The sequence below is a fragment of the Mustelus asterias genome, chromosome 2 (genome assembly GCF_964213995.1).
Source record: "Mustelus asterias chromosome 2, sMusAst1.hap1.1, whole genome shotgun sequence".
Lineage (NCBI taxonomy): Eukaryota > Metazoa > Chordata > Chondrichthyes > Carcharhiniformes > Triakidae > Mustelus > Mustelus asterias.
This window is the reverse complement of record NC_135802.1, coordinates 71986534-72009615: the sequence shown is the minus strand read 5'-3', so window position 1 is coordinate 72009615 and position 23082 is coordinate 71986534. Positions and strand designations below refer to the sequence as shown.

The 23082-nt window shown below is 44.1% G+C and overlaps 1 protein-coding gene across 3 annotated transcripts in view; it reads right to left on the bottom strand.

Annotated features, from left to right (window-relative positions):
• The window catches only part of mocos (molybdenum cofactor sulfurase), a 261052-nt gene that overhangs the window by 67333 nt on the left and 170637 nt on the right, over positions 1-23082 (bottom strand). For all 3 annotated transcript variants that reach the window (XR_013500329.1, XM_078237017.1, XM_078237026.1), the window contains exon 9: positions 5364-5526. Coding sequence is in view for 2 of the 3 variants with exons in the window: in XM_078237017.1 (XP_078093143.1) it covers positions 5364-5526 (163 nt within the window). In the remaining variant the exon portion in view is untranslated. The remainder of the gene's footprint in view (positions 1-5363; positions 5527-23082) is intronic.

Here is a 23082-nt window from a genome sequence, read left to right as displayed (position 1 = left end):
ATGTGAATCACATAGGCCTTGTATCCAGGTAAAAATGTTAATTAGCTATCCTCAGGCCCTCAACTTCATTTTATCTTGGAATTAAATTGGTAGTTTAAATTATAAACATTTATAAAACATGACTTTACGAACACCTCCCTGGAACTTGGAGACTGACAGACAGCTGCTCTGGTCTTTGTTTACAAGGTGTGAATATATCTTGAATATATATATATATGAATATATATATATTTCTTCCTAGTAAATCAACTTGCCCCCCCCGCACCCCCACTTTTTTTAACCTTTAACAACCAAGCCACCCAGGCTTGTTGTCGGGCAGAATTCAGAACAAGTCTCAAGACCTCCTTTGTTCCTCCATTTTACCCTGAATTAAAGAGACAGTCCCAAAATATAACAATATTGCAAACTTCATATTTGTAACATTAATCAACAGGTCCAGCTGACTTGTTCAAACATATTGTTCCATTTTGCAGAATGTTGGTGCTGGAAACAAATATTAGTCATTTCCCACTGACAACTATTTATATATCCGCTCTTTTAAAATTGAATGAACAGAACTACATTGCCAGGTTGTGGCAAATATAGCAATCTTCAATTTGAATAGGTTACAGACTGTGCTGCACAGGAACTTGAGCTGTAACACACTTGGCTGAGGATTGGAAACTCCTGAGAGGCAGCGGCTCTTAAAATACTATAGTTGTTCATAAAAGGAGAAGCTGCAGGAAAGTGAATTATAATTATTCACAATGATCACAGTTGCAAGCATGGAGATGACGTTTCCTTTGATGCTGTGGATCTGGATGTACTGGAGAGACACTAAACTAGCCTTTATGAAGGCTTCCCTCCAGTAAAAGCACTGTTGGAAGGTTTTCGACTGAGGCAGTGCAGTCACTTGGCCTCCTTATTGCTGACTGCAAATAAAGAAATTTGGGCTGAGAGTATGATCATCATTTACTATAGGATCCAATAATCATGGCATGAATCTAAAATGGGAAGTATCATACCCTCTGGGAGGTTCCAGTTCAAGTATTCTACACAGCAATGACTCTTTGCACATACACAACTGGATTTCTTTGGTGGTCCTGATGAATGACTAGAAACTGGGGGGCAACCCATCAAGACCATTTGGGGAAAATCTGACTGGATTGCATAGGGAACTAGCATGAGCTGCCATTGAGGCTCCCGTCCTTTTGAGGGATGGGATTCTACCTCCAAGAGCTGCTGGTCAATGGAAGGGTCAGCAGCTCTTCAGTTCCAGCAGCTCGACCTAGAGCTGTGGTCAGATCTAGGACTGTACCCTAACAGGATAACCAGCATGGACACCATCCTCAGAGCAAGGGTCAGGGTCCGGCTTACTGGGGCAGTCAGGCAGGTACCAGTGTAGAACAGTGGAGGGTGTAGTTGGTGAGGGCTGGGAGGTGTGGTTGGGGAGGGCAAGGTAGTGTGCTGCAAGATTGGCCATTGCCCTCGCAGGGCTCCTCCGTGGATCACAGGATGTCTGATAGGGAGGGAAACCACCTCCCTTCCACACACTCAGAGCCCACAGTATTTATCAGGTGGTCTCCCCATGTGATTGAGCACCCACCTGACACTGGTAAAATGCCTCATGTGGGAAAAAGCCCTTAACTGGCCACTTAAGTGGCACAATTGACCTCTGTGGTGGTGCAGCATCTGACACCATACCTGTTACTGGCAGAATGCCTTAGCAACAGAAAGATGACGGGCACACTGCTGTCTGTCCTCTCTCCTGATTTTTGCTGAGATTTTCATGAAACTTATTTTTTTAAGTCTTATTTAATATAAAGGCCATCTCCTTGATTGGGTATCAGTACTGGAAAGGGCAGAAACACCTTTTAGATGTGGAAGTTTGGTGGCAGACTAGATTACATGTTGAAAAAATTCATCCCCTAAGTGTTGTCCTTAAATCAGCTTTCCTGCTTACAAGTACCTTACGATAAATATTTCTGTGAAAGTGGTTTTGCCATAGGATTTTTCAGCTATAATTTAAGTAGGATTCCGATTCTAGGAGGAGGAAGATGAGGAAAAGGAGTAGGTAGAAAACAGTAAAGCAGCTGGACAGTCAACATGCAGGTTGCCCTTACAGTCACAGCCATGTATACAGGCCAAAGAGGAAACATCTGCAATTCTGCGAAGTACAATGCATGAGAAGGCTCTGCTTCCCCAGGGAAGCAGTGAGAGATGTATGTTGCTTGATGCAAGACAACCTTAGGTTGACCTTCCTCTCCAAGAGGGAAATCAGTGCGGACTGCATTAGAAGTGTTTCTGTTGGGTCTGGGAACTGAGTGCCTGAACTTGTTCTCTACCATCTCGTTTAAATAAAGGATGTAGCTATTGGATGTAACTGAGCCAAGCACTTTGGCCATAGAACATGCCTGAGCAAATCCCAGGTCCTAAAGGCAACCAGCAGTTTTCAAGAGAACAGGATAGTTAAAGTGCCATGGGAAAACTAGAAGGATTTTTTTTTGGTGGTATTGCCATGGGATCCCCTCCAGGTCCAGCTCTCGCAAACATCTTTGTTGGGTTCCATGAGAAATGTGTTGGAATCTAACCTTGCATATTTCAATATGTGGATAATGTGATTCTCTTTATATTCATTCATGGCACATCAGCTTCGCTGGCTGGCCAGCATTTATTGCCCATCCCTATTTGCCCTTGGAGGGCAATTGAGAGTCAACCACATTGCTGTGGCTCTGGAGTCACATGTAGGCCAGACCAGGTAAAGACAGCAGATTTCCTTCCTTAAAAGACATTAGTGAACTCGATAGGTTTTTCCGACAATCGACAATGGTTTCATGGTCATCAGTCCATTCTTAATTCCAGATATTTTTTATTGAATTCAAATTCCTCCATCTGCCATGACGGGATTTGAACCCGGGTTCACAGAACATTAGCTGAGTTTCTGGATTAATACTCTAGCGACAATACCACAAGGCCATCGCCTCCCCGGCAATATATCTAAATCCATTGCAGCATGTAATAATTTCCTTTTCTGTCTTAATGAGATACATTTTGCACTCAAATTCATCTTTGAAATGGAGCAAATTAACACCCCTTCCTTGATGTACTTTTTGGGAAATCTGCCAGGGAGTTCTCTATCATGATCTACCACAAGTGTACCTTCACTGGTCAATATACGCATCGGGATTCTTACAGTTCCACACACAATACAATTGGCATTATCAGCAACCTTATATATAGAGCATGAGCCATTTGCTCACACTGCAAGCTTCATATTGTAATAGTGTACATCAAAGACACCCTGTGGGGTCATGAATACCCTGATCAGATTATTTTGTGCTGCATATTGCGCAAACTCATGAATAGGCCTAAGGCCAACACATTTGTCCCTGAAAAATGCCCAATCTACCTTAGATTACCCTGGGAGGGCAAGGGAGCTCAAAACATTGAATAACAGGTGAAGTTAGTTGTTTCATGCTGCTACTATGCAACATAAGTGATAGTCACCACTAACAGGATGCTGTTGTCAGGCCAAAATGATGTTCTGCCTACCACACAAATGAGTAATGTGATGTATGAATTTCAGTGGCAGTGTGATGCTACATATCAATGCTGCATGTCCCAAAGAGTGTCGGATCGTATCAAACAGTATGTCCCTTCCATTGTTCGCAATGGACAAGGTACTCAACCAGCCTGTGTCCAACATTGGATGTGATTCTACGACTGGACAACATTTGCTAAATAATCCTCCGTGTGCAAAGAATTACACCAACAACCAATATAAGGTTGTCAGTCGGGCTCAGTCTGGTGCAGTTGTGTACCTGGAAGTTGCACCTATTAATACACAAGGCCCTGTTCTTTGCAGGCAGAAAGAACATGCTAGTCTTCACGTTTATTTAAAAAACATCTGCCACCGTGAATGGGTATGTACTGCTGAGCTATTGCTGGAATGGCAGCAGCGCCCAAGCCTCAATCCAGATACTTCTGCAATTGGCTTGGGCATGGTTTGGTGCTAGAGGGCGGCACGGTAGCACAGTGGTTGAGGGCGGCACGGTAGCACAGTGGTTGAGGGCGGCACGGTAGCACAGTGGTTAGCACTGCTGCTTCACAGCTCCAGGGTCCCGGGTTCGATTCCCGGCTCGGGCCACTGTCTGTGTGGAGTTTGCACATTCTCCTCGTGTCTGCGTGGGTTTCCTCCGGGTGCTCCGGTTTCCTCCCACAGTCCAAAGATGTGCGGGTTAGGTTGATTGGCCAGGTTAAAAAAATTGCCCCTTAGAGTCCTGGGATGCGTAGGTTAGAGGGATTAGTGGGTAAAATATGTGGGGGTAGGGCCTGGGTGGGATTGTGGTCGGTGCAGACTCGGTGGGCCGAATGGCCTCCTTCTGCACTGTAGGGTTTCTATGATTATTTCTATGAGAAAGAGGGTGGAACTATTATGTCAAATAGTAGGTGGAGGAACAGTGACAATAAGTGCTTCCGGGTTAAAAAAAAGGTGCTGGTTTGACTATGAAGCTTCTTTATACTGAGATGAAACAGATGTACGGTCAGGAAAGGATTTCCTATTCTCTAGTAGAAAAGACAGCAAAAAATACCTGCAAAAATTAGCATAAGTTGTTGGTGAGATGTGAAAAAGGATTGCTCATCTGAGATTGTGATGAAGGCCCAGATATGGGTTCCTCTCTTATTGGCAGGTTGGTAATGGAGTGGGAATACAACTTAACAATATACGTTTCATTTCAAATCCACATGAATAACCTTTGAAGGCTGTCATTTACTATGCCAGCTAGGTTTGGAGTGGTAATACCATTCCTGATACTGTGAGGAAATTAGAATTCTATGAAAACATATTCAATTCTCCAGTGCTGATATCAGTTATTTTGGGCACAAAATTTAAAAGAAGAAAAAGAGAAATAGTATTATTTATATGACACATTTCACAACCACTGGTTGTATCAGCCAGAATTCTCCAACCTCGCCCGCAGCTGGGATTATCCGGTCCCCACTGCTGTGAATGGAGATTTGGCTGAGCGCCAAATTCTCTGTTCTCGCTGACAGCAGCAGCAGAGAGACCGGAGATTTCTGCACTTTAAAACGAATGAAGTCTTTTTGAAATATAGTCACTGATATAATGTAGGTAACATGACAACCAATTTGCACGTAACAAACTCTGACAAACAGCACTGTTATAATCACCTGATTATCTATTTTTTTGAGATGGTGGTTGAGAAATAAATATTGGCCAAGGAATCTTTTACATTCACCTGAGAGACACCTCTGAACAGCACTCCCTCAGCACTTGTGATCGAATTCAAAAAAACCAGAAAAAATCTAAACAATGGAATGACCAGGAGCATTCAAATTGCCTTTTCTAATAAATTGCTAACCTTCTGCATTGATGGTCATGATCCCTTGATCTAGGTCAATGTGTGGACGTATCAAACAAAGTCTTGGCTCCTGCTTTTGGCTAATACAGACACCATTTTGGTTGACAATCATCCAATTACGATCATATAATAAGCCTTGCTTTCCAATGGGCCACTTCTTAACCTGTAAAGCAATAGAAAAAGACACAATTGTATCTTTCACACTGCAAACAGCACACAAAGAAATCATAGTATACATGTCAAAGCAGAACTAATTCTTGCATATACATTATTCTTAGTGCAAAAGAAAACTGCTCTGTAACTTCACTGTAAGCCACCTGCAACTTTAAAAAAAAATTGGGATGTAGGTTGTTCTGGTAAATTTAGCATTTATTGCCCTTTCCTAGATGGCAACTGTGTGGCTTATTAGGCTACTACAGTGAGCAGTTAAGAGCCAACCACTCTGGTGTGGGACTTTACTCATATATTGGTCAGATTGGGTAAGGATAGCAGATTTACTAAACTAAAATAATTTTTTTTAACCCTAAAGTTCATTGTCCTTTTTACTGATAACAGTTTTTTACTTAACTTGCTCCTCTTCACAAGACATTCAAATGTGAACAGAAGTCATTTTACTCCTCACACCGTTCTTGTCCCTCACATATCTTCAAAGACTTAAAATCAATATATAATCTAGCTGCCTGTCAAATGATAACTTTTGAATATGCAGGAAAGATTATAGGATGGCCACATCATTGTCACCAATGATGTTCTAGTTTGGAAAATGCAGAAGTGCAGTGACATACAGCTGCTGTAACCATTCAGTGGGAATTGTGTGGACCGTGAACCTGCAGATGATTCTTTGCTAGCCTGCAATAAGGTGTCGCCAAAAAGGTCATTGGACGTCAGGGGAAGGGCTTGCGGGGGAAAGGAAGTCGCTGATCTTGGCTTACACAGAGGTTGGGATCATCCCGGTTCTGCGGGGTCAGCTTCAAAATGAAACTGGGAGGAAATGCAGGGAAAGGACCTGCAAATAATTCCACCCAGATAGTGCCATTCCTGTGCTGCCAGTTGTTTGTTGGAGTTTTTACAGATCTGCAATTCGCTCTGTAAAAACCTAGTGCTTGTGGAACAAGTTCCCATTGGCATACCAATGTCTGCAGATTAGGTTTGATGATATAATGGCAGGTGGAGGGCACCTGGCTCTGGGACCTGCTGATTTTCCTTCACTTTCACCAATTCAGATTGAAATAATCTTGCTGTGGTGGCTGAAAGACAATCCCCAAAATTAATGTTAATTTGATCACCAGAAACTAGTCACCTAAAATGCCTTAGCAAAGTGGATGCCCTCAGCCAAAATACTGAATTTTGGGAAACTTCATATATGAGAAAGCAAGTCTTTGTTAGTAAAGGAATTTCACTCTGATATGGGAAGCATATTCTTTGAAGGTTTTGAAATAGACTCACTTCATGGCACTTATTAATATAATAAACATGTGGCATTTGCCCTGCACCTTTCTATATTTTTTCAGAAAACAATAAGCATTCTGATCATTCAGATTCATTTATTTGAGGCTTCCATTCCAACTATGTTCAATCACTTCAATACCGCTTTTAAATGGAATTATTTTTATTGCTGTTACATCCCAGACACAACTTCAAAGCAGTTCTTTTTCAAAAACAGCTTTGATGATAAAACATACTAATTCAAAATGTCAGATCAAAAATGTAGAAAAGAGAGCTTCACAGCTATCCTCTGGTACCCTAAACCGAATCTCTAGCAAATACCATTTTATTAAAAAAGATAAATGATAACAGAAGTGACTTCTAATTTAAATAAAATCGTATTCCACAAAAGCTTTGGTCCTTCAATAAGGACAGGCGCATAATTTTCTTCAGGGATTCTACTGATTACTCATGGATCAAAACAGAGAAAATGTACAGAAATAGTGTAAATCCTGTTTACGTAATTTCTTTGAATTTCCATGAATTTACTGTCAACGTTACCTCAGATGATTGGCAAACAACCCATGAAAATTCAACCCCAGCAGGTCTTCATATTGATTTTGAGCTTAAAATAATAGATTACAAGTTCCAGCAGTGGAACTTGGTTATCCGTTGATCAAACATTGAACCTTGCACTTGGACCAAAGTTCAACTTGTGTTTTACAAATGATACTGGCCTGTATTTATTCTTTTGCAATGGTGGATTGTTTGGAGATGGGTAAGAGTGCAGTGAATAGTCAACTGAAGGGTGAACAAATTCGACGACGTGCATTACAGTAGCATTTTTGATGTAGAAAAGGCATTTCAGAGATTTATATTCAAAAAGCACACTGAGCTAAAGTAGAAGGTGTTAGAAGGAGTGACAAAAGCTTCACCAAAGAATTGAAGTTTTGGATGGTTTCAAGGAAGGAGAAGGAGAGGTGTATAGGTACAAAGGGCCTATACTGCTGAAGCCAAAACCCTTTCAAACAGGTGTACCGTTTTGGATACTGTTGAGGGGTACAGCCTGTCAGGGGGAGATACCAGCAGCAGCCAGGCCTGTGGCACCACACCTGGTTCTGCTGTACAGCAGGGTCGGGCAAAGAGCAAGCGAGCAGTAGTAATAGGGGACTCAGCTAGACAGGCGTTTCTATGGCTGCAATCGAGACTCCAGGATGGTGTGTTGCCTCTGTGGTGCCAGGGTCAAGGACATCTCTGAGCAGTTGCAGGACATTCTTAAGGGGGAGGGTGAGCAGCCAGAGGTTGTTGTGCATATTGGTACCAACGACATAGGTAGGAAAAAGGATGAGGTCCTGAAGTGTGAATATAGAGAGTTAGGCAGAAGACTAAAGTGCAGGACCTCGAAGGTAGTAATTTCACGACTACTACCGGTGAGGGTAGGAATAGGAAGATTAGGCAGATGAATGCCTGGCTTGAGAGCTGGTGCAGGGGGCAGGGATTTAGATTTTTGGATCATTGGGATCTTTTCTGGGGAAGGGGTGACCTGTTCAAGCGGGACAGGTTACACCTGAGCTGGAGGGGGACTAACATCCTGGCGGGAAGATTTGCTCGAGCCATTCGGGAGGGTTTAAACTAGTTTGGCAGTGGGGTGGGATCCAAAGCAGTAGGGAGACAGAAGGAAAGGTTGAGGACAGCACAGAAGTTAAAGAGAGCATATTAAGTAGTAAAGGCAGTGTCAGTAATCCTAGTACCAGACAGATCTGGCAAAAGCAAGACAGAGCAAAGGAAGTCCAGATTAAACTGCATTTATTTCAATGGAAGAAGCCTGACAGGCAAGGCAGATGAACTCAGGGCATTGATGGGTACATGGGACTGGGATATTATAGCAATTACTGAAACATGACTAAGGGAGGGACAGGACAGGCAGTTCAATGTTCCAGGATACAGATGCGATAGGAAAGATAGAACAGGAGATAAGAGAAGAGGGGGAGTTGCACTTTTGATTAGGGAAAACATCACGGCAGTATTGAGAGGGGATATATCCGAGGGTTCGGCCACTGAGTCTATATGGGTAGAACTGAGAAATAAGGGGTAAATCACTTTGATAGGGTTGTACTATAGGCCCCCCAAATAGTCAGCGGGAAATTGAGGAGCAAATATGTAAGGAGATTACAGATAGCTCCAAGAAAAATAGGATGGTAATAGTCGGAGATTTTAACTTTCCCAACATTGACTGGGACAGCCATGGTATTAGAGGGTTGGATGAAGAGAAATTTGTTGAGTGTATTCAGGAGGAATTTCTCATTCCGACTAGAGAGGAGGCAAAACTTGACCTCCTCTTGGGAAATAAGGGAGGGCAGGTGACAGAAGTGTTAGTGAGGGATCACTTTGGGACCAGTGACCATAATTCTATTAGTTTTAAGATAGCTATGGAGAATGATAGGTCTGGCCCAAAAGTTAAAATTTTAAATTGGGGCAAGGTCAATTTTGATGGTATCAGGCAGGAACTTTCAAAACTTAATTGGAGGAGTCTGTGGGAAGGCAAAGGGACGTTTGGTAAGTGGGAGGCTTTCAAAAGTGTGTTAACCAGGGTTCAGGGTGAGCATATTTCTCTTAGAGTGAAGGGCAAGGCTGGCAGAAGTAGGGAACCCTGGATGACTCAGGATATTGAGGCCCTGGTCAAGAAGAAGAAGGAGGCACAGGCAACTGGGATAAAGTGAATCCCTTGAAGAGTATAGGGGGTGTAGGAGTAGAGTTAAGAGAGAAATCAGGAGGGCAAAAAGGGGACACAAGATTGTTTTGGCAGATAAGGCAAAGGAGAATCCAAAGAGCTTCTACAAATACATAAAGGGCAAAAGAGTAACAAGGGAGTGAGTAGGGCCTCTTAAGGATCAACAAGGTCATCTATGTGCGGATCCACAAGAGATGGGTGAGATCCTAAACGAATATTTCTCATCAGTATTTACTGTTGAGAAAAACATGGATGTTAGAGAACTTGGGGAAATAAATACTGATGTCTTGCGGAGTGTACATATTACAGAGAAGGAGGTGCTGGAAGTTTTAAAGCGCATCAAGATAGATAAATCCCCGGGACCTGATGAAGTGTATCCCAGGACATTGTGGGAGGCTGGGGAGGAAATTGCGGGTCCCCTAGCCGAGATATTTGAATCATCGATAGTCACGGATAAGATGCCTGAAGATGGAGGGTGGCAAATGTTGTGCCTTTGTTTAAAAAGGGCTGCAGGGAAAAGCCTAGGGATATGGGCCAAATGCGGGCAATTGGGACTAGCTTTGGGATTTAAAAAAGAGGGCGGCATGGACAAGTTGGGCCGAAGAGCCTGTTTCCATGCTGTAAACCTTTATGACTCTATAACAGTGGGGAAAGCAGGGCATATATATGAGATCAGAATCAAAGGAATAAAGTTTGGGGGTTTTTTGGGCTCGAGGAATTCATGGAGATAGGGAGGATGGAGACCATAAAATGAGTTAAATATGAGAATGAACATTTTAAAGTAAATTTGTTGTAGTTCAAGTGCTATCATCACTCCGTGATGACACGAATGTGGCTAAGTGAGACTTGGTGCAAGATGGGGTGTAGGCATCTCTTTTGTTTAGTTATGCCTCTATGAAGTGCCATATGACATTTTCCAACCCACCCCATCCACCACAGGACAAAGTGCAAGCAAAGACGGAGGGTGGAATTTTCCCGTGCCCCCCCATGGCAGGTTTAATGGTGGATGAGGGGAGCAACAATGTGGTAGGAAACAACAATCTGTTTTATGTCAGCTTAAAATAACATTGGAATCTTCCATTCCCGCCCACCCATCATTTTGAGTCATAATTCCCATCAGAGCCCAGCATGAAATGGTCTGCATCCCGTTAATGGGATGCAGATTAAGGCCCAACTGTGATCACCCCTTTCCCACATGCCCGATTGTCTGCACCTTCAGTGGGAGATCATGCCAGTCCAAAACATGTCTGGAGGAAAGTGGTGTGTACATGTCGGCAGTTACCTTAAGAAAGCCTTGGGGTGGAAATCTCCAGCAACTGTGGATCTTGGAACACGCAGCAGTGGGTATGGGGAGCATTAATCAGGTGGGTCTGCCAGCTTCAGTGTCTTCAAGGAGGTCCAGCTTCCAACTTAAGAATGTTCCTGGAAGTCCATCTTCTTTCTTCAAAGGTGGTTCAGTTACGTACAGACACCTTTTATGGATATCATGCTGGGACATGGGCCGTCCAGCCGCCGGCCACATGAAATGTTGTAAAGTTCCCCACTGCAAACTTAATGAGGTTGGGGGTCGCCTGATACGGTGCAAATTCCCAACAGCCTGTACGATGCAAAATATTCCCTATCACCACCACAGGACTTAATCCTGTGATAGAAACCTCTACTCGAGAGGTTTTGTGGGGGAGAGGGAGGTGGTGCTAATTGGAGGTGAACCACAGAGGCTGCCGAGTGACTTTGTCCCATTTGTGATATGACAGCAAAATAAAGAACTGCCCTCACACCATTCATTCCACCCCCCCCCCCTCCCCCCCCCCCACCCCCCACACACACACACACACACCCCATCCCTGCCAACTCATGCTACCTCAGGTCCCTCACCCTTGATGTCCCTCTTACCTTGCATGTCAAGCTATGGGCTTGCACCCACCAACCCCACTGTCAATCAATCAGCCAACAATGCATAATGAGGCTGGCTGAGAGCCTAGGCATTCATTAGAGTTTTGAAACAAATTCGCTCCAGGGAGAATATTGCGTGATTGACAAGGAACAAGGTAAAGGGACAAATCTAATACAAATAGTATGTTCACAGTAATTACAAATATCACGATTCTCCTCAAAAGGTCAAAACCTGTCCTCATCATAAAACCAATCCTAAAGCATGCCCACTATATCTTAATGTGGCATCACTAAGACTATCAATTTGCACTGTTACTGCTGGCTTTAAACTGAAAGGGTAGCCGAGCACAGGTAGCAGCATAAATGCTCACAATGGGAAACTTCTGCCAACAGAAGTTTCAAAAGGACACAGACTCTTGGTCCTGCCCATCTCAGAGTTACCTCACGTTTTCACCTCAGACATTGCTATTAACCAAATCTATTACTTTAAAAAGATCACCAAGCTATAAATCATATGGGATACTTGAATTGGTATGACTTCTTCATAGGAAACACTTTGAACAATCTCTGCTTGCAGGAAATTAATACTTATCCAGAAAGCCACAAGGAATGACACTCTGGACTGAAAGATGCTAAGGCTCTTCTTTTAGGAGGCATTAGCACATTTAACTATCCTTTGTTTCACAGGAACAACCGACAGGCATATATTAATAGCTCTGGTACATCAGGTTTAATGTGTATTTTCAGCATGGTGATGAAGCAGCGAGTAGCACTTCATTTAACCAAATGTGCCATGACCTCAAAAAGAAAGAAATAAAATATTACACCATCGACAATTAGGCAGAGGAAGAATGGGCATGTAGTAAATAGAGGGAAAAATCAATGGTGGAGGATTTTGTTGATGGTGAATAAACTATGATTTGATGTTGGTAAATTAACATAATTTAACATTTACTAATTTGACTCCACCTAGTATGTAAATAAAAAGGGGTAGAATTAGCTTTCGTAATAGCGAATATGTAGTCCTACAGATTCTGATGAGACTTGACATTAATAGGATTAATTCCTCTGTAGTTCATGTACATTTTCTAAGATTGAAGTGCTTTCTTCATGGTTCCTGAAGATTGAAACATTATTGAAAATGAGTCATATATGTTAAGAATTTTATAGATATTACCAGAAAAATGTTCCTGCAGATCTGGAGACATTTTGTCACAGATTAGGTGCATTTGCAGCATGCAATATAAGAGCTGCGGGATCTTCAAACCTCTTTTATTCCTGACTGACAGATCAAAGTAAGAAGTTTAACAACACCAGGTTAAAGTCCAACAGGTTTATTTGGTAGCAAAAGCCACACAAGCCTTCGAGGCTCTGAGCCCCTTCTTCAGGTGAGCCTCGAAAGCTTGTGTGGCTTTTGCTACCAAATAAACCTGTTGGACTTTAACCTGGTGTTGTTAAACTTCTTACTGTGTTTACCCCAGTCCAACGCCGGCATCTCCACATCATGACAGATCAAAGACATAAACCTGTTTTCCATCAGCTAATACAGCTAAGAGAAATGCATACGCAAAAAACAAATTCAGAATAGTGAATATGCCAGACAGCAATTCAGTAAATTGATGGACCCAATGGCAAATTAACTAAATGGACTGAACATGAGAATAGCAATAAAATTTAGACGGTGACAATAAAGGGGTGTTCATGTGATTTATAAATGTCTTCTAAAATGTACTAAGCCATCAAGTGATATATTGATGCTACATTGGAGCTAAATTCAAAAACACCTGAAGATGGACAATGGCTAATTCACCATCAAAGCAGGCAACACTCCAAATTTGTCCTGCCTGTTGTTTTAAATGACCACAGCGTGCATCCAGCATGAACTGTGTCGTCCACTAGCTGGAAGCCTTAGCAGGGATTCAATATTGTGAGTGGCTAGTATCAGTTAAGACTAGTCTGCACTGCTTAAACTGTAGTGTTTTGTGGTTGGAGCAGATGCAGTGCAGGAAGTGAATCTGATGTCCGAAACAGGTGGAAATAGTGATATCCTATATCTGAAGGGGGGGAAGGTGATTCTTTGTACACATGCTCAGAAGGCAGTGGGACCAGATATCTGTGGAGATCAATGCTTGTTGTCAATCCCTGAAGGTCTGGATGTAGTGCCACCATATATTCAATCACCTCACGAGTGGTCTATGTCAATGAATGTGACTTTATACTACGAACAACACCAGTTGCCTCCAATATTCCTCAATTCCATCCTCACGTACCACAACCTTATCCTTGTGCCTTTCAATGAGCAGATACCAAAGAGGAGAAAACTGGTCAGGCAGTGGAGGAACAGCAAGAAGGTAATGATGATAGAATCACAGAATCGCTACAGCGCAGAAGGAGGTCATTTGGCCCATCGAGCCTGTACTGACAACACTCCTACCCTGGCCCTATCCCTGTAACCCCATGTATTTATCCTGCTAGTCTCCCTTACACTAAGGGCCAATCCACCTGACCTGCACATCTTTGGAGTGGGAGGAAACCGGAGCACTTGGAGGAAACCCACATTGACACGGGGAGAATGTGCAAACTCCACAGTTACCCAAGGTCAGAATTGAACCTGGGTCCCTGGTGCTGTGAGGCAGCAGTGCTAACCGCTGTACCACTGTGCCACTCATGTGCCGTGATGGAGACTTGTGCTCTAGTACTAGATGCGCTTTTAGCCAAACTGTTACCATCAAGCTACAACATTGGCCCATGTAGAAAATTGCCTTGGTACATCCTGTCCATGAAAAGCAAGACAAATTCAATGCAGCCAATTACCATCCAACCAGCCTGCTAGCAAAACAATAGGAAGTGTCTTTGACAGTGCTACCAAATGGCACACAGGAATAACCTCCTGACTAATGCTCAGGTTGAGTTCCACCAGGACCTCTCAGTTCCAGATTTCTTTACCACCTCGGTCCAAACATGGACAGAAGAGCTGAATTCAAGAGGTGGGGTGAGAGTGACTGCCCTTGATTTCAAAGAAACATTTAACTGAGCTGGCATCAAAGAACCCAAGCAACATTGAAATCAATAGGAATTGGGGGAAACTTTCCACCAGTTGCAATCATACCTAGCACAAAGGAAGATGTGGTTTTGGAGGCAATCTTCACAGTCCCAGGGCGTTGCTACAGCAATTTCTCAGAATAAAGCCCCCGGCTCAACCATCTCCAGCTTTTTCATCAATGATCTTGCCTCCATTATAATATCAGAAATGGCAATGTTGCCAATGATTACACAGTGCTCAGTACCACTTGCAACTCCTCAGATACTGAAGCAGTTCTTGCCCACATACAGCAAGACCGATAACAATCAGGCTTGGGCTGATAGGTAGCAATAATAGTCATGCCACACAGTGCTAAGCAACTCTGGGAAATGTTTTTAAAGGGTGCTTTGATCTCTGATTAAAAAAACAAAGAGCTCCATCCCCTCCACACCACATATATTCCCCTTCCTCCCACACACACACACAAACGCACACAGAGGATAAGTGGAACCCCACCCCCATGGAGCTCCCTAGAGGGAGCAGTGCCGGGGGCAGTGCCAGGGTAGTGACTGTGCATGTCCCCTTTCTCCCTGGGGACATTCCCCGCTCTACACTTACCTGTGCACCCTAGTGAGTTCCCTTTGCCTGGTTCATGTTTTGCAAAACCTGTGGTAAACTCGCCAATGTCACGTCATACTACAAAGGGGCAATTCCTAATGTGGGGGGACGAAACAGCAGGGAAGCCTATTAATTATATTTAAATGTATGGAAATGAGGTTCCCCACTTTCTTGGGAGGAAGCTTTATTACGTCATTTGCGAGGGAGCGGGAAAAATCCCGCCTTAGAGAAAATTTAGAGGAAATTTGATAGAGGTATTCAAAAATTGGGAGGAGTCCAGGCAGAGTGAACAGGGAAACTGTTCCCATCAGTAGAAAGATCAAGAACTAGAGGGTGCAGATTTAGGATAATTGGTAAAGAAGCAACGGCAGCATGAGAAAAAGCATTTTTATTAAGTGAGTCATTAGGATCTGGAATGTATGCCTATACTGTATGTACAACGAGAAAAAAGGAGAGAAGTGTGATAATGTTAGTTTTAAGATATTGATATTATAAATAGTACAACAGCTTGAAGGATGATATTACGGATTAGGGACTTAGAGCTCATAACAAAAGTAAATTATTTCCCTCGCAGAAGAAATATATTAGCTTATATTTTAGTTACAAATGTACTTGCTTTTGATTACCTTTAATTATTCACTTTTGGTAGTCATTGAACTATAAATCAGTGGATAAGAGTTATAATCCAGTCCACCAAGACTGACACATAAAGGGTTAATGTGCAACGGAGTCAAATACTGCTCACAAAGTGATGCGAGAGAACACATTACCTACACCTAGGGGTCAGTCCAGTGTTAGATAGAGACATGTGTAAATGCAAGCATGGAGACAGCTCCTAGCTTGGACCTTTATTGTGCCTATGTATATAGTTTCTAGTAATTAATAAATACTTACTATTGAACTACCCAAGACTGCGAATACTTTAATAAGGCCTACCGAACTATGCCCAACACCTTACAACAACCATAGTTTAGAGGCTAATTACCTGAATAGAAAATTAAATCAGAAGTGAATAGAAAGTTGCATGCCAGTTGAATGCTGCATCTCACTTATGGCAATGCTGCTGATGGCAATCTTAATTTTTACAGCAGCACTGAGACTATAATCCTGTTTCTTGAGACTCTGAGACCCATTTAAGAAGCTCGTCTTTACTGGCGCCAGTAAAAATGTTGCTGCCTAATGTGCAGACAGCTAATCTTTATTGTGACTGGCAGGCTGAGGAACACAGTCTGTCCAAACAAAGCACAAAGCACTGTTATGTATGATTTAAAATATGGGCATTCTTCAGCATTCAAGAAAGGTGTAGCAAGTGAAATGCAGGTTGAGAATAGTGACATTGAAATGTGCACAAATAACTATTCTAATGCTCTGAAATCTTTCAAACAATAAAAATAGGCGATTCTCCGGCAGCATTGTGAAGTTAAATTTGACAGTGTAATGTGCATTTCAAATAAAAGGCCTGGAGTTTCTGTGAGGTTGTGGTGTTTCCTTCAACACTATTTTCCTCAAATTGGACAAACCAGTTGAAGTGATCCAGGAATTTAAAGCACGAGTTACATCAGCACAAATTGAATTTCCAGGATATTTTGTGCTGGCTTAAAAACCGTCATCAGCTTCATCTGTAAAACTGGCCACATCGCTGGATCAAATTCATCACCATTGCACATTTCTGCAAATTGCAAGCCTTCAGGCCAGTGCTTAAAATGATGTTTTTTTTTGGTGCAAGGGCACCTTGGAAAGCTTTTAAATATGAAAAAAATTACTAAGAAACTGACTACCCTAGGCCAATGAAAAACTGCACAATTGTTTTTTAATGTATTTTCTAAGTATTTAAAGTCCGCTTACTAGATACAAGTCGATGAACAAAACTGGTAAAAGGTCATCAACCTGAACTGTTGGGTGGATTTTCTGGGCCAGACTTTCAAGTCCCGATGGGAGTGAGACTGGAGGTGAGGGGTGCCTGGATCTCCCTGCCAGCATGCCAGCACATTCTGATCCTGAGCGATTTTCAAAAAGGCATTTTTTAGCTCCCCGCCTGCGAGTGACAGGTAGCCAACGAAGTCGGCTGTGCCAACTGGGGTCTTTCAGGCAGCAGGAGGAGTTCCCAGGCTGAAACAAAGCCAGTGAGAGGAGACGACCTGCCAGCAGTAGAGCTGAGGGCCAGGGCTCCAGTGGGCTTTTTTAACAACCCCTTCCCCCTCAACTGCCAAAGCATAATTGCTACAGGTCACAGGCCTCCCTGTGGAGGAGATCCTCTTCCCTCCTATTGGCTCTCCTGCCTTGGAAGCCCACCTGCTGTCCTTAATTAGATGGTGAGCTCTCCCCCTGGCCACTGATAGGCCTTCATTGAAAAATCACATTGGGGGTTATGCCATATGATATGCAGCTCCTGCTTGTAGACCTGAGGGGTCTTTGTAACTTTTTGCAGGCGTTGCCCGTTTTTTTTACCAGGGCCCGCTCAAAGTCTGGGACATGGTCGTCTCACACCACAGATCTCCCCTGCCTGGAGTAGTGGCTGTCGTCAAGCAGCCGCTGCTCACGAATCCACTCCTCTACGACTAGGTGGCTGCCAGGGTGACCAGGGTCAGGGACATGCTGGATGGGGGAGGTGTAGGCTGGATGACACCCATGAATTGGCTCAATGCATGGCAGTTAGCGTCCAATGCACAACTGATGCCATCCACAACCTCAAAACGGTCATGCTCGGACTCAATGTCACACATGGTCTTGAGGAGGTGCAGCTGTGTGGTGGACTCCCTTCTAAGCATAGCCCTGCTCAGATGGAATTTTATGTTGGCCCCAAGCCCGAACCTCCCGCCCTCACCTACCGGAGGCTGGAGCCCCACAGCCTGTGTCACATCACGGAAATGGCCTCCATGTCTTTTGCCACTGCAGTGAAGGATTTCATGTATGGGCTGCTGCTACATGCCTACCACTTCCTTGCACTTTCCCAGACATGCCATGGCATGCCTTATTGGTGTCCAGCAGCAGAGGTCCCCAGTGGAGCTGCCTCTATGGAGGGATCCTCCCCTTAACTTTGGGAACCTGGGTTGGATGGTGTTGCATGCAGCTGTCTCATACAACTAGCTCACAGACTCAAGAAACCTGCCTTTGTGCGGTCTTGTGGAGTCCATGGACCATGCTTATATAAGTTGCTTTAGGCAGCACTCCTTTTTAATTATTTAGAAAATGTTCTGTTACAGTTTTGTTTGCACTTCAGCTCCACTCTCCTGATCGACAGGCACCTGGTGCGGAGCGGGATGGGGAAGGAGGAGGACTCCTCGTGAACCTGCTTTTCGGCCTGGCTAAACTTGCTGTAAACAGGTCCAGGCAGCGGGAGACCAAGGGGGTTCTCCAACCTAACTTTCTGCCCCTCTATCGCAGTTACATTTGCAGACTTGGGAAAGGGACATGCTGTGTCCCCGGGCACCGCTGAGGCCTTCCGTTCTTGTTGGGCACCACAAGGACTGGAGGTGCCCCGTTTAATCACCTCTTGGTTTAATGTTTTAAATTTCATTTGTGATTTGTTTTTGTTTGGACGGTTCCCTTTTAAGGAGCTGCCCCTCTTGCTTTGTCCCTCAGTTTACTTAATTTAGTTTAATTGGTTCAATTAAGAGAGTTGGGGATTAAAACTTGGAAGTTCTTCCAGCATCAATTCCATGACCCTAAACAGAAAATCCAGCCCTTAGATCCTGCCGAAACAGTGGGACAATCAGGAACCTATTTGATTTAGTGGGCTATGCTGAGGCTCTTTCACTGAGCCACAGCACTAACATCCTGCCTCCAGGTTGCCTGAACAATAAGGGGGGGGCAAGTGGGGTAATCTGCTGAATCATTCATTGTAGAATCTCCATTTAAAGGAACTCCGTTGTGACTCACAATGGGAGCAGTAAATGTTGCAATGGTATGGAGGAAACTGCTGCAGGATGCAAGGAATATGCTAGAAGTCTCCACTCCAGCTTTTGGCCTTTGAGGTAAAGATTGATCTGGTCAGGGCCAGAAGAGAAGTCCTCTTCCCTTCTGGAGGTCAACCAGACTGACCAACTAGATCTGGCTGGAGATTTCAGAAGAAATCTGAAGAAATGTGGTTAGCACTGCTGCCTCACACTGCCAGGGACCCGGGTTCAATTCCAGCCTCGAGTCACTGTCTGTGCGGAGTCTGCACATTCTCCCCGTGTCTGCGTGGGTTTCCTCCGGGTGCTCCGGTTTCCTCCCACATTCCAAAGATGTGTAGGTTAGGGGGATTGGCCATGCTAAAATTGCCCCTTAGTGTCCTGGGATGTGTATGTTAGAGGGATTAGCGGGGTAAATATGTGGGGTTATGGGGATAGAGCTTAAGTGGGATTGTTGTCAGTGCAGACTCAATGGGCCGAATGGCCTACTTCTGCACTGTAGGCATTCCATGATTCTAAGTGAGCAGCTGGAGTGTGCTGCCCACATCTGGATCCAGTGGTGCAAAAGCTTTAATGTTCTCATGAGGTCTGACTAGGTGAGTATTCTGAAACTCAGTCAGCAACCATCACTCTCTCATTCTCTTGCACTGCACTCCTCTGACTGACCCACCTTGCTGTCTCACACATATTCCTTTCTCACCAGCGTTCTCCTCAAATGTCCACCTCAACAAATATCATCCACACTCACTCTAACCCTACTGCCCTATTGCATCCATTCCTCACAGTTACCCTCCACAAATGTTCTCTATCCATCCTCAGTCATCAGTTCTCTTCTCACACTCCTAACTCTGCTTTTTTAATTGCAGGAGAAGAACCAACAACCCCAGGCTCTTGTAGCCATTGCCACCATTTCTGATGGAGGATACCCAGTGGTACAAGCTGTGGTCATTGGTAATAGAGAGATGTGGGTGGCCCAGAGATCTGATAACATTATTAGATGGAGCAGTGCCACCAGCATTCAACTGTCACTCATGTTAAATTGATGTCATCAACACATAAGCTATCATGGTCTACACTATGCTACGTTTGCACCCTATTTCACCTACTTTCAGCACCTGCTCATGTCTTTCATCTTCCGCATGCCCTTCACAGGTTCCAATGTAAAGGAAGAGGGAACAGTCTGATGAGCTTCAGAAAAGGACCAGCACTTTGAGGATGCATTATCACCTGATTCCAATGCAGATAACTGACTTTAATGGATGCAGCATTAAAGGGGTGTACATATGAGTAGGACCAAGTGTTGGACTCAGGTAGAGAAGTGGAGAGTCCCCATCGAAGAGTGAAGGACATTCCAAGCCCAGCTCAGAATGTGTCGGCTGCCAGTTTACAGAAGATTGAGCAAAATCTCACCGTTGTGTTTAACACCTTATTAACATGGATCCATAATAATGGATCTGTGGATCCATAATTGGAGGATCACGAGGAGACTCTTGATGGTCCACTGACCTGCTGCTGTGAGGTTATCTCCAAGTGCTAGGTTAGGGCCTTAGCAAGATGCCCCTCTGACACTGGGAAAATGCAGCTTCTGAAAATGGCACCCAAGTAGGGCCTTAACTGACTGCCTGCCTCTGTGGAGCAGTTTGCAGTTTCTCATTGAATCCTTACAGTGCAAAAGAGGCCATTCAGCCCATCGGGTCTGCACCGACTCTCTGATAGAGACAGCACAATGGCACAGTGGTTAGCACTGCTGCCTCACAGCGCCAGGGACCTGGGTTCAATTTCTGGCTTGGGGCACTGTCCGTGCGGAGTCTGCACGTTCTCTCCGTGTCTGCGTGGGTTTCCTCTGGTTTCCTCCCACAGTCTGAAAGGCGTGCTGGTTAGGTGCATAGGCCATGCTAACTTCTCCCTCAGTGTGCCCGAACAGGTGCCGGAGTGTGGCGACTAGGGGATTTTCACAGTAACTTCATTGCAGTATAATGTAAGGTAAGCCTACTTGTGACTAATAAATAAACTTTTACCTAGGCCCTCTCCCCCGCCCTATCCTTGTAACCCCACACATTTGTCCTGGCTAATCCATCTAACCTACACATCTGAACACACTAAGGGGCAATTTGGCATGGCTGATCCACCTAACCTGCCCATCTTTGGACTGTGGGAGGAAACCGGAGCACCCAGAGGAAACTCACACAGACATAGGGAGAATGTGCAAACTCCGCACAATCACCCAAGGCTGGAATCGAACCTGGGTCCCTGGCGCTGTGAGGCAGCAATGCTAACCAGTGTGCCACCCTGCTGACCGATTGCATTTTGATGGCAGCCAACCTATAGAATTGAGCCCAGGGGTGGTCAGTATTGAGGAGGCGACCCGAGATGCAACAATCTGAATTCCCCTGTACCATTATCTCAAATGCAGGGTTGGTAAGATTCTGTCCATTAAAAGTTTCTTCCTTTGAGATAATACTTATTTTGTTGGCCACAGTTTTTTCTTTAGGGGTTTCTTTTTGTTGTAAATGATTAGTTCTTTAAGCACTAGCCATTATTTGTCTACTGTCACATCATTTACTGTAATTTCCCAATTTAGCTTGAGCTGCTGTAGTCCTGGTGGTGAATGTACTTCCACAGAGCTGTTTAGGAAGGAATTCCAGGATTTTGACCCAGTGACAATGATAGAAAGATGACATATATCCAAGTCAGGGCACTGTGTAATTTGAAGAGAAATTTGGAGGTAATGTTGTTCCTATGCACCAACTGCATCAATCCTTCTAGATGATGTAAGTCATAGGTTTGGGACACACTGCCAAAAATGAGTTGGCAACTTGCTGCATTGCATCTTATAGATAGTACACACTGCAGCCACAGTATGCTGTTGGTAGAGAGAGATGATTTCTAAGCTCCTGGATGAAATGCCAATCAATGGAACTGCTTTGTGGGGGAGGATATTGTGTTTCTTGAGTTATGTATCATATACCTGATTCTGCTTTGCAGGTAATGGAGTGGCTTTGGGCTATCTGGATTTGAGCCATTCACTACAGAACATCCAGATTCAGACCTTTTATTTATTTTTCACAGCAACTGGGCTTTGCTGGCTAGGTCAGCACTTTTATTGCCTATCCCTTATTGCCCTGGTGAGCTGCCTTCTTGAACCACTGCAGTCCATGTGATATAGGTAAATCCACAGTGCTAATAGGAAGGGAGTTCCAGGAATTTGCCCCAGTGACAGTGAAGGAACAGCAATATAGTTCCAAGTGAGGTTGGTGTATGGCCTGGAGTAGAACCTGCAGGTCGTGGTGTTCCTATGCATCTGTTGCCTTTGTCCTTCTTGGTGGTAGAGTTTGCAAGTTTGGAAGGTGTTTTTGAAAGATCGTTGGGCGAGTTGCTACAGTGGATTCAGCGATGGTAATGCCATTGAATGTCACGGGAAGGAGGTTGGATTCTTTCTTGTTAGAGATGGTCGTTGTGTGGTGCAAATGTTACTTGTCATTTATCGACCTTCCCCAGAATGCTGTCCAGGTCTTGCTGCATATGGGCACAGACTAAGTTGTGGATGGTGAATATTGTGCAATCATCAGTGAACATCCCCCATTTCTGACCTTATGATGGAGGTAAAGTCATTGATGAAGCAGTTGAATATGATTGGGCCTCATGATATCCTGGAGCTGAGATGACTGACCTCCAACAACCACAACCATGTTCCTTTATGCCAGATATGACTCCAACCATTGGAGATTTTTCTCCCTGATTCCCTTTGACTCCAGTTTTCCTCGGGCTCTTTGATGCCATAATCAGTCAAACGCTGCCTTGATGTCAAGGACAATCACTCTCACCTCACCTCTTAAGTTCGGCTCCTTTTGTCTAGGTTTGTACTAAGGCCCGAATGAGTCAGGGGTTGAGTGGACCTGGTGGCACCCAAACTGAGCGTAGTTGAGCAGGTTATTGGGGAGCAAGTGCCAGCTGATAGCGCTGTCGACTACCTCTTCAATCACTTTGCTGATGACCAAGAGTAGACTGATGGTGAGGTAATTGTCGAGTTGAATTTGTCCTGATTTTTGTGGACAGCACATACTTGGGCAATTTTTCACATTGCCGGGTAAGTACCAGTGTTGTAGCTGTGATGGAACAGCTAGGCTAACAGAGTGG